Source organism: Sceloporus occidentalis, unplaced genomic scaffold (genome assembly GCF_023333645.1).
Source record: "Sceloporus occidentalis isolate IW3139 unplaced genomic scaffold, rSceOcc1.0.p SCAF_1, whole genome shotgun sequence".
Classification (NCBI taxonomy): Eukaryota; Metazoa; Chordata; class Lepidosauria; order Squamata; family Phrynosomatidae; genus Sceloporus; species Sceloporus occidentalis.
Window position 1 is genome coordinate 255796958 of NW_028316981.1, and position 15652 is coordinate 255812609.

Consider the following 15652-nt stretch of genomic DNA (forward strand, 5'->3'; position numbering starts at 1 on the left):
GCCTAAGATGCTTCAAGTAAGTACATACTTGTTTCCACGATGAAAACTAGAATTAAACTTGATTAATTTTAAGCAAGCACTCTGTTACTAATCAAACTTGCAGATGACTACAAGAATATATTTCTTGATTCCACCAGTTTTTGACCAGTATTTTTTTATATTCTAAACTTCATCTTGACTATGTAGTGGCAAATAATGCAGAATTTGATATAGTGCATAGAATATTTTTAGTGATTTAATTAAAGCAATCATAGCCTCAGAACTACAAAGCTCTTAAGCTTTGCTCTTTAGGGCTCACAACTTCTGTGAGGTCAGACAGGGCATTGCTTCTCTCTAGCTGCTCCCAATGAACAGCAAAAGCAGAACTAATTTGATGAAATAAAAAAGTACAGGAACAATTAATTTGCATACATCATTCACATTGCAAAATTCAGCTGGATAACAGAATCTCTCTTCTGTTCCCACTCCAACTATGACTTACCTGGGTCCAAGGAGAAAGAACACTGCTCATATCACATATGAGAAGTGTGCTAATGCAGATTGTTGTCCTCAAGTTGTCTTTCTGCATTGTGAATCAGGAAGGGCAGGCAATGAAACAGCCTCATCTTACTGCATTAAAAGTTCTCAAGAAAAGGCACTTGGAATAAAATTCACTTACAATATTTACTATGAAATATAGTGCGTGAAACAATGGATACTAATTTCTATTAATGTATGTAGTGTGCCACTATTAATATATGTAGTGTGCACATACCTTTACCAGTGGATAAGAATTTGTGAACATATCCCAATACCGTGGTTTCTGTTTCCAGTTTTCCTTTGGATTTTTTTTGTTCTAGAACAGATAGAAAATTGAATGTCCAGAAGGGTTGAAATGTTCGCCAACTGGTAATTTAATTTAATTTCTAATTTAAGATTTGTGTCTGTTTATCTCTTATGCAAAGATTGTCTTGTTTTTCCAATGTAGAGGGCTTTTGATAAGAGAATGGCACATATAACTTTGGATGATGGTCAAGTAAAAGCATCTCTGATGTTGTGGGTGACATTGTTGGAACCTTTCATGTTGTTGCCAGAGTAGCTGTGAGAGCAGAGATGGCATATGGGTTTGTGACTGTATTTGCTCTATATTATATATCCTGTTGTAGGTTGGAAGGGGCTAACTGTAGGTAATTAAAGGTATCCACCCAGAGCACTGTTATTCTCGAGAACTGGTTGTAGCTCATGGATAATGCATATGAGTGGCCTTAACTGAGATCCGTAGGTGACAACTATTGATGTTTCAGTATTTTCTGCTTTTGGTATGCCTTGTAGTAGATTTTTCTTGGAGACGAGTCTTATCTTTTTGGGTATGGGCTGTAGTTTGAGAATTCCAGTAGAAGCCAAGATAATTAAATTGAGGCTGTCATACTTTGGCCACATAATGAGAAGGCATGACTCATTAGAAAAGACAGTGATGCCAGGGAAGGTAGAGGACAGTAGAAAGAGAGGAAGACTATATGCCAGATGGATAGATTCAGCCAGGAAGACCATGGGCCTGAGCCCACAAGATCTGAGCAAGGAACTAGAGGATGGGAGGCTTGGAGATGACTCATTCACAGGGTCATCAGGAGTCAAGATCGACTCAAAAGCAGCTAACAACATCAAACATTTATTAGCTCTAAAGTCTGAGGTGTTTGTAGTAATCATAGCACTCTTTCTGTTTCAGATATGGTCCAAGAAATAAAAAGGAAATTGAATTTTTCTTTGTGTGAAACCACAACTTTTAAAAGCTTATTTGCCACAGGAATTTTTTGTTTGTTTTTTAGATCTTCTACTGTAATCATGCATGCAGGTTCCTTTAACTCATAATTTTTTTCTTTCAATTAGTATATTTCAGCAAGATAAAGCAAATGATTGAGAATTTTGCTTCCTGGCCACAAGAGAATAGTTTTTGTCTAGAACAAAGTACTTCCAATAGTTTAATGTACTGATTGTCTTCATTCCTAATGTGTTTAGTCGCTAAATTAAAAAGACTTCTAAAAATCTTATTTGTTGTTTATACTTTTGAAGTAAAGAAAATACCCATTGAGAGGAGTACTTTTCTTTATTTTTCATGAAAAAAATGCTTCACTATGATTGCTTCATTTCAAAGTAAAAACATATTACCATTTCCACAGTGGGCGGATAGATTATGATTATTGACATAGTGCATTGGTGAGATATTCTTTTCATCCACGAGGGAAGCAATCAAACCAACCAGTTCCAGTTTCTGAAGAGGCAATTGATCCTCTGTGTATAGTTTGTTATATAAAATCCTGATTGATACTCCCAACTGAAGTTTTCCTTTAAGTTAAAATTTCAGATCTTTTTTTTTTAAAAATATAGTTTTTAAATATCTATTTAAAGTTGAAAATATGATCAAGAAGGAGGAGATATGAATGGCACAAGATATGGTTGTACTTTGTATTGTGCACAAATCATTCTTCTGACTTGCCCCTTTAGCAATCTAAGTTTTAAGACAACAAACATCCATAAACGTGTATAAGGCCAGGACACCATTTTAACAGCACTGCAAAGCCCCTTTGCCCATAAGATAGTATTCTGTATCAGTGTTTGAGAGAAATTGATGAGCATATAATTGAATAATAGAGTTAGGATCATCCATACCTATGTTCTATTTATAGTTACAAATGCTGAACAGTGAAGAAAACTAACAGGAAAAGAATCAACTAATTGGAAATGTGCTGCTGGAGGACGCTCTGTGGATATCATGGACTGACAAAAAAACCAAATGAATGGGTCCTAGAACAAATCAAGCCTGAGCTCTCTCTAGAAGTGGATGTTTAAACTGAGGCAATTGTATTTTGGACATATCATGAGACAGCATGATTAATTGGAAAAGATTATAATACTTGTCAAAATGGAAGTCAGAAAAAAGAAAGACTGTGTTACAAGTGGATTGACTTAGTTAAGGAAGCCACAGCCCTCAGGTTGCAAGACCTGAGTAGGGCTGCTGATGACAGTGTTACTTGGTGGTCTCTTACTCATAGTGTCATAATAAGGCAAAGTCAGTTTGACAGCAAATACAAACAACAACGAGATAGAGAGATGCATAGACATTTCTTGCAGATGTATCCTTTTGTCCAAAAAAGTGGTGTGGTTATTTGTTTCCTACTTTCCTTTGTGTTTAGGAACATGTGGAGACAAATGCCAGTCAAACGTCTGTATAGAAAAATAGGAAAGAAAGCAGATGTGAAGAATTGAAACCACATCAGTGAAGTCATACAAAGTAGCAGCCTTTTAGATTGGGTGGAGCATGTTTCATCCCCACACTGCTAATTTCATTCAGATTATTTGTTACATATGGCATGCTAATGGTGGATGCAGGTGAAGCCACCCAATTTTTCTTCTTTTTCTTTCTCTTTTTCTCCAAGGTATACACATAACCTTTCTACCTTTTCTCCAGGTATACACAGAAATCTGTATCAATTCAACTTTTAAAAAAACCTTCAGTGTTTGTTAGTGTTTTAAAACCTAATGGATGCATAGGAAATGGGAGACTTCATGGGACGGAACTGAAAGGCACAGGGACTGCATCTGATGTTTTTCACCCCTGTGTATACAGGTAGCTAGGAGAGAATGTTGAAATGAACCACTTACTGAGCATGGCTTTATCTCATGGACCTACCCTGTAGAATCAGTCCCACAACAACATCAACAAGTTACTTTTTGTGCATTAACTTTTTCTGACTACGGGCCTGGACAGATGGGTGCTTTGCATCGGCCTTGGCCCAAACTAGGGTGTGCGGGGGATGAGTGCTCAGCAACCCTACCGCACACCCTGGCCACCATCATTGCACTTGCCCATCCATACGGGGGGGTGTGATGGTGACATCTGCATGGCCCAGCGCCACGTGGATGTCATCATAGCGTGCAAGCACGCCATTGGCACCCTGCATACGGTCTAAAAAGAACCCACCACAAGCGGGTTCTTTTTTGGCCTCCTGGAGACCATGACATTTGGTCCCATATATTGGGACTTGAGCATCCACAGATTTGGGCATCCGTGGAACCTACTGTGGATACCATGGTTTTATGAAAACTGTGGCACCAAAACTAGCTTTTCTAGCTTCTGGGAAATAGAAAGTAATAGTCAAAATAGCACAAAGAAATTGGTGGCTGGAGATTAAATGTAGGAAATGTTTGATTTTGGGGACACGCTGCAAACCTTTGTAATTGTTTTATAAGGTGTTTTCAAAAGGAGAGAAGGAATTTCACATCTTGAGTAAAAGAAGGGAGAAACTGGGAGGTGTCCTCTGGAACTTCAGAAGACAGATTGGTCTTCTTATTACTAAGACTTCAGTATGATTCACAGTTGAGCAGAATGTTAACAGACTTGGGGAATCTGTTATGGCAAATCTTTTAACACTCTTTTGTGGATGCAAGTAAGATTAATGAGAAAATAAGTCTTTGTATTAAGATGTTCTCATATCTGATAAATTAGAGTACTGGTCATAACATTTACTTACAGTGGGATTGTGCTGCTGCTTATTTGTAGACACTGGATTTTTGGAAAGAGTACTTGTAAAGTTTTTATTTATAAATACATAGGCATGTGTTTGTTATTGTCAGAGAAGGAGTGGAGATAACATCCACTGGGGCAAAGAAATCTCCCTGCAAAGGTTATGTTTACAGATGCACATTCCACTGAAGGATGCCTGAAAGTGGGCACTAGGCTAGCCATTGTCCAGGTAGAAGACAACCTCGTGGTAATGTTTTCTTCAATTTATCTTTATTTTTCCTATCAGAGTGAATGACTCTTAGGTAGTTCCCAGAGTCCCACACTGGGAGAAATGTGGGGCTCCCAATTAGATATAAAATTTAAAATATATAAAATACTGTAGCAACTTGATCTTACATTAGAGAAAGCAAAGGGGTGAGCATGTGTTCAGTCCTGTTGGGGAGGGCTACACTATATCTATTTAGCCACTTTTCTGTTGTAATATGTATTCATTTTATTTATTCAAATAGTTATATCCCACCCTATGTCTAAAGATCTCAGGGTGTTACATAATAAAACCAACTTGACTAATATAAAATAGTATAAACAATTAAATTATCTTAAAAAGCTAAAACAAGTTAAACAATTTAAAATATTTTAAGAAAGATATTTAAATAGATTTAAAAAGGTAAGGATTAATTTTGCATAGTGCAAACTATTTGCCTGGTTGCATTTATCATTTACACCCAACTATGATGGGATCTTGATTTTTTTAAAAAAAAATATAGTGCTTTTTAATGGATAGTAGATACTGTAGGGAGCCAGCATGCTATAGAAATTTGCGTGTTGAACTAACTCTGAAAACCAAAGATTTAAGGGGAATTTAAGGAATAAAAACAGTGAGGTAAGTAAATGATTATCTGGGAAAAATATTTTTACAGTCTTTCAAGCACCCCATAAGCCTCCTCTGTTTAGCAAAAGAGAGTTATTCTTATTCATTTTGTGGGGCACAGTTATGACAGATGATGTTTCACAGCAGAAATGTGAGAATGAAATGATGAAGAAAACTGGACAAGACTAATGTTGATAGATTAGATAATGATTTGGTGCCATGGAGCATTAGAAAAGGAATCTAATATCAGCTGTGAGGGAGATTGACATAGGCAGGAACATGACATTTTAAACAGATGTAATATTTGAAGTCTGACAGAGAGGTTAGGAAACTGACTGAAGTACAGTTAGTGCATTTAGAGTAATGGAATTTCCTGTCTCCTTTATAGTTATCTATTCTGTTCTACTAGTTTATCTATTTTAGTATTACTTTTTTACATCACAAACTATTTGTGTGTTCATCCTGCAGCTAGTCACAATAGAGGCGGCAAGTCTTGCCTGTTTAAGGTATTTCAACAAGAATATACCCTGTTTTCCAAGAGCAAAAGGCCTCTAAATGGCAGTGATCCTTTCTTACATTGCCCTCTCTCCCAATAGCATCCCACTTCATCAAAACTGAAAATGATAAATTATGGCAATTGAGTAACTATGTGGAGATGCTGATAAGATCTATTTGAAATAACAATCATCTTTACTAAGCACTCTCTTCCTCCGACACATACACATCAGCCACCACCACCTTTGCATAAATTCATTGCCAGCTGAATTCTGGTATATAATTGTAGTGAGTGTTAATTTCCTTTTTGCTCACTGGAAACCTAAAGGTCGCTTTGCCGAAATGTAAGCAACTGATACTGTTACGCATAGGATGAATATAAATGTTAGAATGTGTTCTAAATGCTTGGATATCTCAATAAACTGAATGACTAATCTTATATGAAGGTAAGTGGTCTGAATTGCATTGAGTGTGGTTTACATTAACTTAATAACATGAACAATAGCACATTGAAATTCTGAACAAACTTGATAAGCAATGTTCTTAAACAGAACAAAGAAAAGCATATTTCTGCATGCAGGATTTAAGATTGGCTATATATTCATAATACCTGTAACATATCATCATGAAGACTTGTAGGCCTTTAATAAGTTGATTTTATATTTATGCAGCTTATGTAGTCAGCATGGTATGGTGGTTTCAGTATTGGATTAGGACTCTAGAGATGAAGGTTCAAATTCCCACTTGGCCATGGAAACCCACTGGATGACCTTGGGCATGTCACACTCTCTCATCCTCAGAGAAAGACACTGGCAAACCTGGATAATGATTGCCTAGAAAACCCTATGAAAGATTCATCTTAGGATTGCTACAAGTTGGAAATCCCTTGAAGGCACACAACAGTAACAGCTTACATTAAGGAAAAGCTGCTTGCTGCTTGAGTATGTCCATTTGAGTACCTGACTCTTCTGTGCAACTCTTTTGTCTCTTCCCTCTAAATTAAAATAAAACTTTACAAAAATTATCCTCACAGCTTTTCTTTGAGATCCAGTAACAGTATTGGGTGAAGATTCCTAGGAGATTATCACACTGCCCTTTTCTATCCTTCCCTCCTGGCCTAGGTGTGGGAGGAAGTCTTTTAAGCACAGATTTTTTCACATGCCCAGCCTGGAGGCAACTCATACGTAATCATAGCATCCCATAACCAATCTTGACTTCTCCCATACTCTGCAAAGAACAGGATGCCTCCGGCCTGGGAGCAGAGGCGTGCGATAAAATTGGTTCTTAAAAGTTTTCATGCCCTTCAATGTTTAGGAAGTTTAGGGAGTTTCATTTTTTCCTACCAGTTTCTTTAGGTCAGGAGGGAAAGATGGAAAATGGCAGTGTGATAATCTCCCTAGTCATCAGACATGGGGAAAATATCAAGAAAAATGGCATATGAGTAGAAAAACATATCTGAATGTAGATCTAAAGAATGTATAGCAGTGATCTGATTCAATGATAACATTTTTCATATCTTATTAGTGTATTGATTTAGTAAGAACAAGTTTAAACCAAGGAAGTAAAGCTTTTTAGGATGGGAAAGACTTTCAGAAACATCTGGACAGGAAGTGCAAAAACAGTAATTGCTTCTCCTGAGGATTCGTTTACCTCAGGTAAGTCTGTAGTAAGCTGGAAGGAGAGTCTGTGGAGAAAACACATTCTTTAAAACTTAAGAAGGAAAGAGAGGAAACAAACTGACATGATGTGAGCTCTTAGAGAGGCAGCCTAACATTAAAGAAACTAGAAGGCAAAAATGAAACTCCCTAAATATTCAAGGGAGGGTTAGGATGTCTTCCACTCATTGACTAGAGTGGAGATTTATGTGGAAGAAAATAACATCTCTCGGTCATCAGGGAGGCATAGCTAAACAAATGGGAAATAGAAAATCAGATTCCTTGTGTGCATTTCCAAGGAACATGTTCTGATTAATGGATTGGTGAAAGGTTTAAATATTTTTCTCATGCATACAGCCTCCACAGAAGTTCACCTTCTTCATAGTGCCTAATAAAATTAGAAAAATTGATCATGTTATTTGTTGTTATTTGCTGCCAAGTTGACTTCATCTAATGAATGAGAGATCTCCAAGAGAGCAGTCAATTTCCTTGCTCAGGTTTGGCAAATTAAGGGTTATTGCTTCCTTAATAGACTCAATTCACCTGTATTGTGGTCTTCCTTTTTCCCTGTTGTCTTCCACTTTCCCCAACATTATTGTCTTTCCCAGGAGATTACGAAAGCCTTTCATAATGTAGCGCTGATCCTATCATTATTCTGAAGCGGCATTGCATTAATATGAACTCCCATTAGTGCAAAATGCTGGGCAATGCCACTTCACTGACGGGACAATGGCAGAATCAGTGTGGCGTCATTTGAAAGGCTTTTGCGCAATATCCAGATAAGTGCAAAATCGTCTGAAAGTCTTTCCCTGATTGCGCAGGAAGGATGGCCATGGACAGAACAGTGACGTCCCATCCCCTGTGTGATAATACCCCCAATGAGTCACATAATATGATAGCCTCAATTTAATTCTTTTGGCTTCCAGTGAGAGTTCAGGTCTGATTTGCTGCCCCTCAAAAGTTGCTGGAATAGTGACTTCCTGAACAGATTGGGTAAAAATATGTTCAAGAATGGGGTTGTATGCTCTTTTAGTTTCGTCAGTGATTGCAGTGGGTGTAGATAGCTAACACATTAGTAGTTACAGTGTTGTCTAAGACCACAAAACTCTAGATTCAAATCCACACTTGCATATCTAAGGGAACAGTTACTTCTGCAACATTAGCTTCATTCTCCCTAAACCCCCTAGATCTTCACTGGAGGGTCCTCCAATCCCCAGAAGTAGACTTGGGGCATGCACAGAAGGAATTATCTGCTGGTAGTATTCATTCTGCTGGTAGAAAACATTGCTAGATACAAATCCTAACTGTGAAGTTAATCAGGTGGCCCTGAGCCAGTCACTTTAATGTATCTCACAATTTTCTGTGCGGGGGAAAAAGTGGTAGAAGGAACCACAAATACTGCTCTGATAAAAGTTGTAAATATAGGGGAAAGCCCTCTACCCTATAAGGAAGTTATTTTTCCTCTCCCAGAGAATTTGCTTGTAATTTTAAGATGTCATGCTTACATAGGAATGAAAATAGTCATTTTTTAAAAGCAAGGGTGGGCAACTACATCTGGATGGGGACCATTATATCTTGCAGTTCCCATCTGGCAGTCTACAAGAGCAAGTATCAACTTGCTTGAAGTGATCTGGTGTCACTTCTGGCAGCCAATTTGACCATTTTTCTTTGTGTGTATGTGTTTTGGTGAGGTTTGGGGGTCTTTGTAGGATTAGGGAAGAAAAAACCCTGCATTATCAGGCGGTTTTGACCTTTTTGGGGGAGGAAATTGCCTGAAAATTGCCCCCATTTTTTAATTTGGTGGTGGGTCTGGAGACTGGAGAGTACTTCTGATTACTCCCAAAGGTTGTATTTAGGTGCTTCAAGAGCCACATGCAGCCCATGGGGATGCACTTTGCCCACCTCTGTTTCAGAGTTACTGAGAATTCTAGATGTAAATTAATTGTTCAATACCTAGCACCCATAGGAAACAATGAAAGGATCTGTCTGTTACTCCTTTATGGGAGAGAGCACCTGTATGCATGCACATGAATGTGTACACACATACATAATATGTAATATGTTTCTTCATTTCTTGCTTTGGTTTAAAAGCACCTTGGTTCACAAATCTACAGTCTATACATAACCTAACGGCAGTTCGACTGTAGGCCTAGAAGTACAGACATATATCTGATTAAGAGAAGTGTGTGTTTAATGAAAATAAACTCAAGAATGTAAACAAACAGGTATTCCTTTGATTCAAAGAATATTTCTTCAGGATTAAAGGTATGAAGATTTAAAAGTATAGAGTGAAGAAAATTTAGGAAGGCATTTAATCATAATAATTGTGGAAGGCAGGGATGCTAGAAGAGAATAAAATGGTAGAGATTACACAAATAGAATAAGTACTGTTAGAATCATAGAATCATAGAGTTGGAAGAGACCACAAGGGCCATCCAGCCCAACCCTCTGCCATGCAGGAACTCTCATTCAAAGCATCCCCAACAGATGGCCATACAGCTTCTGCTTAAAGACCTCCAGGGAAAGAGACTCCACTACACTCTGAGGGAGTGTGTTCCACTGTTGAACAGCCCTTACTGTCAGGAAGCTCCTTCTAATGTTGAAGTGGAATCTCTTCTCCTGGAGCTTGCATCCATTGCTCCGGGCCCTAGTCTCTGCAGCAGCAGAAAACAAGCTAGCTCCCTCCTCAATATGACATCCCTTCAAGTATTTAAAGAGGGATATCATATCACCTCGTAACCTTCTCTTCTCCTGGCTGAACATCACCAGCTCCCTAAATCATTCCTCATAGGACATGGTTTCCAGACCCTTAACCATTTTAGTCGCCTTCCTTTGGACACGCTCCAGTTTCTCCACATCCTTTTTGAATTGTGGTGCCCAAAATTGGACACAGTATTCCAGGTGGGGCCTGACCAAAGCAGAATAGAGTGGCACTATTATTTCTCTAGATCTAGACACTATACTTCTATTGATGCAGCCTAAAATCGCATTGGCCTTTAGCTGCCACATTGCAGCATTGACTCATGTTCAACTTGTAGCCTACTTGGACTCCCAGATCCCTTTCACACGTAGTCTCATTCAGCCAGGTGTCCCCCATGCTATATCTGTGCATTTCATTTTTCCACCCTAAGTGTAGTACCTTATATTTCTCCATGTTGAAATTCATTTTGTTAGCTTTGGCCCACTATAGAGCTGATAAAGACAAAGATGGACACGTAAGTTGCATATGAAGAAGGTTACCTTAGGATCGTAATTTCATCTTCACTTTCTGAGTATTTTCAGGAGGGATGTCGAGTGGAGTCCAGCCGAACAACTATTTGGACATTGTGCAGAGAACTACTTGAAACAGTTGGGGCAATTTTTATTTTGTTATGTATTCTTCTCTGTAATCAAGTAGATATGTGTACCTGCTTCTATACACACAAGACTACACAAGTTTTTTTCCCCTTTACTTGAGCTACAGCTAACACAAAGGGCCAAAAGCATTTCTGTGAATGCATTCCTCTGTGCTGATGCTCTCTCCCATGTCACTCGGCTCCCACAGAAGTAGGAATGCAACTAAATTTATAGCTTCATATATCAATATATAAGAAACTATAAACATGCTGCTGTTGTGTGTATATACAGACATACAATCTCATCTACCAAGGTCCAAATCTGTTCCCTTATTGTGGTGTGGAGGTAAACCAGGTGTCTAGAATGCCATAGAGTTGCATGCATGGTCTTGCAAGTTCTGACAGGTTGGCACAGTGTTAAACATAGACCCAATAGTCTGTTTCTGCAGTCAGAGGTCCAGTCTACTTAAGTACGGAAGGGCTCTTCACCAGAAGATAGGCTGCCTGCCAGTTGACAAATTAGCCACAATGACTACAAAAACACCAACAGTATGGAATAGTTGCAGTCTACTTCAGGGGAATTAGTAGCTTAGTTAACAAAGTAGCTGTGTTTTTTAGCATTACTTGAATAGAAAATTTCGTACCAAAGGCACAAATAACATATAAAGAATAGGGATAGGTTCCTGCATACCCATGTTAGCTGAGCCTTACATAAATACAGTACACAAAAATATTCTAGCAATGGCATTAAAAGATTTTACCAAAATGCATGCAAGGTTGATTTTTTTGTTCTTGCTTTCATCACCCTCCGCTTTTTAAAACCATTTCCATTTTGGTGGCCAAATGTGTAGATCTATGCTTTTTAAACATGCTGTGGAGGCAGGTATATCTGCTTTTCTTTTTTCATACTGTTCACACATGCTAAGTAAGGGATTCTGGAGGCAGCTACTATTTACCTTTCCTGTTTTAGGCAGGCACATACAGCTACAATATGATCACCTAGACTAGTGCTATACAGTATTCTATTGAAATTTTATTACTTTGTTTACTGCAGGCATGCTGACATAACAAGGCACAAAAAGTCATGTGTTTTTCTAGCCCTCTTTCTCTATCCTCTCAATGCCAATGCTATTAAAAATATTTCAGTTAGACAGGGGACAAGGAGGAAAAGGCAGGTACTAGGCAGGCATAAAAAGACTGTCAAAACGATCTTCTTTGTCAGCGGCTTTGCTAACTGAGGTATGCTGTATTGGTATTGAAGAAACCATAACATCTTCATGGTTAGTGCATGCACATGCATGTAGCTGTTTTGGTGGTGTAACCCAATAGTTTCCTAGTAGACAGACAGGATACTGTTTACTCTATCTCATTATTAAATAATAATAAATTCTTGTTCTTCAACTTATAATTAGTAGTAATAGAAGTAGTATGCCTTTTAAATCTTTGCATTATCACTTTCCCCTGTATTTTAATTGCTTTTGCATTTTCCTATTGTATAAATCATTCTGTGAACTTCTACTGAAGAGAGGCATAGAATATTCTATACTCAAGGAGTAAAATAGTGCAGTTGGATTTGAACAGGGGAAGCTTTCATGTAATACAATTTGAGAAACATGTAGTCAAAGAAAGACAAAGAAAATGGCCTGTTTTTCATTACAAGAAGAATAAAGTAGGTCAGCCAGATTTCTGAACCCAGTTGAACAACACATAAAATCCCATCAAATCATCTTTGGGTTTTAAAAACAGTGGCATTCTTTCATAGGAACTATAGTCTGGAATTGCTGCATCCACAGTTTTGGGGCACTCAGCTCCCGGTTTTCCTTGGCTTCAAGTGAAGGATAAAACAAGGAAACACTGGGGGCGGGGGGATCCAGTAATCTCTGCCCTGAATCCTTGTAAATTTTTAATTTGGCAGCTTTCTTTTGCATCAAGGAGGGAGAAAGGTCACTTTATTGGAAATCAGAACCTGCCCTGTGAGTCCCTCCTGTGCCTTGTTTGTTTTGCCTTGTAGCTTGGCATGTGCAGGGGTGGTTTGCTCTGAGCACACAGCACAACTCTGGAGCGATGCCTGCGATGCCAAAGTGCCTGGCTTGGGCTGGCTTCCCCCTCCCCTCCCCTCCCCTCCTCTCCTGCCTTGCGTCCCTCCCCTTCCCTGGAGCCAGCAGCAAGACAGCTGGGTTTGATCAGAAAGCACTTCCAACTCCAGCCTCCCTGGAAGGGGAAACTTTAGCGGGAGCAGCAGGAGAGGTCTGCCTCCTTCTCCCTCCACCTCCTGGCAGGATTTAGCCTGAGCCTTTGGGCTGGCGAGGGCTGACGAAGCTCCCCAAATCTTTCCCAATGCCCCCAACTCCTTTGGGAGGGGGATGCCTTTTCCAACCTAGCTGAGGTCTGGGAGGGAGTGGAGCCCAGCTCTCCCATGAGGAGCCAGAGGAGCCTTCCAGCCGGCCTGCGTTTTCTGCAGTCTTTGAATGGCTGTCTTGCAGCAATGGATTGTCTGTGAACCAGCAGCCAGGCTTTGCTGGGGGTGGGTTTCTTTAATTTTTTGTCAGTGTCTCTGCCTGTCTTTGGGAAACCCTGTGCCTTGTTAAATTTTAGGCTGCCTCAATGTTGAGCGAAAATGGCTGTCTAGAGCAAAATGTGCCAGGCAGGGAAAGCCCTGAGAAGCAGAGGGTGCTGAGTCTTCTGGAGCGAAGCTTGGAAGCCTTTAAATCCATAGGAAGCCATCAAACCCTGGAAAGTCTCATCATGAATTCTGGAGTTGCCGTGAAATATGGAACTGACTCGGCAGAACTGAGTGAGGTAAGTAAGCCCTCTTGGGTGTCCTTGTTTGCTCATGCTTCTTGGAATTTGCTTTTGAATTAGAGAGTGCCTCCCTTTCTGGAGTGTCCTGTCTGGAGGCAGTGCACTTGGAAATCAAGGGATGTGGGTCCCTTGCTCTGACTTGCAGTGCTGCCCAGGAGGTGATCTGAGACTGACTGGTAAGGATAAAGGTTGCATCCACACTAGAGAAATAACCCAGTTTGGCACCGCTTTAACTGCCCTGGCTCAAGGCTATGGAATTCTGGGAGTTGGAGTTTGTTGTGGGGCCCAGAGCGGACGGGTTATTTCTCCAGTGTGGATGCAAGTGGCGCAATGCAAATAGGAACAACTGTACAGAGGTTCCATCTCCCCGCCCCCCTGCATCCTGCTGTAAGGAATCCCATGCTTCCATCTTCCCAGGGCTGTGTTTTCCACACAGCATTCCTTTCTGCAGTAGGTAAAATAGTGGAGAGAGATCCCAGTTGAGATCAACCATATGGTAGTTAATTTAGAATGGGGAATAAAAAAACTCCAAATATTAAGACCGCGGCTTCGGCAAGAAATCTTGTGACACAGCTGATTATATTAATGCATGCACACTCTGGGGAAATGTACATAATTTTTCCTGGCAGAAGAAAGTGTGGCTTTAATAGGAAGAACTGCATTTTTTTTCTTTAGTAATTGCCAATTGAGATTGCCTTTGCTGTTAGATTTCTGGATGCCTGACGGTATTTCATGACTGAGGCCAAAATCTTGGGCACGATTTGGAATCAGTCCAAAGAACTTGGTTGGACTTACAGTTAGCCCTCAATATCCACGGATTTTTTTATCCATGGATTCAAGCATCCGCTGCTTGGAAATATCTTTAAAATAGATAAATTCCAAAAAGCAAACCTTGATTTTGCCATTTTATACAAGGGACACCATCTTACTGTGCCATTGTATTTAATGGGACTTGAGTATCCTCAGATTTCAGTATTCATAGGGGTCCTGACACTAAATCCTAGTGGGTATCAAGGGCCCACTGTATTTCTGAGTAAATCTGCATAGAATCAGGCTTCATGTCATTGTAACTCCACTTTTGGTAACCTTTGGAATGTCATCAGGCTTACCATTATTTGTAGGAAATGGCTTGGGATCTTTCAAAGAATACAGATTTTAATGTCCATATTAATAGCTACCATTTATACCAGCCTTCAGAATGGATAGTTTTGTATATGTGATCTGTAGTCTTTTTTTTAATGTTGTGTGCATACAGTATAAGATAATGTTAGAAGAAGAGAAGGTAGAAGGTGATAGAATTACAATTTCAGGCTTTTGTTCAGAGCCAGCAATGAACAGAAAAGAGTACAGACCTGAAATGTAAAGGCACCACAGAATCAAACCTGCATCCTTTCACACTGGGAACGAAGGGAAGAATGGGATGAGAGGGGATGAGAAGATAGATGAGTGCCCATTCTGTACCATGCACTTATTCATGTAATACATTATTCCTAAGCCTTTATTTTACAATAAAAATTAATTACAGCCTTTGATTTTGAAGTTCTTCAGACTTGTCTGATCAGCACAAAGATACCAGGTGCTTTTTCAAACAGTGATATTTTGCTTCAGAATTTCTGGCCAAACCTTTTCTTCCTGCATGACACCGCTGTTAAGCAGAATTCAGTTTACTGGTTCTTTCTTTCTTTCTTTCTTTCTTTCTTTCTTTCTTTCAGTATCTCATAGTAATTTAAAAGCACATTTTGTACTGGATTTAAAATATGACACTTACTGTACAAAACAACTACAAGTATTTAAAAACTGCATCTTGGCATCAGTATAGCAGTTGTGAGGGATAACATTCAAGTCTGACCTTGATCATAAAGGAATGACTGGAATCCTAAATTCTTGCTCAGAAGCGGATGGGCACAGATTAGATTTGTTGTTGTTGTATGCTTTTAAGTCGTTTTTGATTTATGGCAATCCTAAATTGAACCTATCACAGTTTTCTTGGTGA

At 39.3% G+C, this 15652-nt stretch overlaps 1 protein-coding gene across 3 annotated transcripts in view; it reads left to right on the forward strand.

The window, feature by feature from the left end:
• Positions 1 to 15652, forward strand: part of MCC (MCC regulator of Wnt signaling pathway) — a 293206-nt gene that overhangs the window by 57018 nt on the left and 220536 nt on the right. For 2 of the 3 annotated variants that reach the window (XM_089492179.1, XM_089492193.1), the window contains exon 4: positions 13453 to 13656. The exons of the other annotated variant lie outside the window; for it this stretch is intronic. In XM_089492179.1, coding sequence (XP_089348305.1) covers positions 13453 to 13656 — 204 coding nt within the window. The remainder of the gene's footprint in view (positions 1 to 13452; positions 13657 to 15652) is intronic. 3 annotated transcript variants of the gene reach the window in all.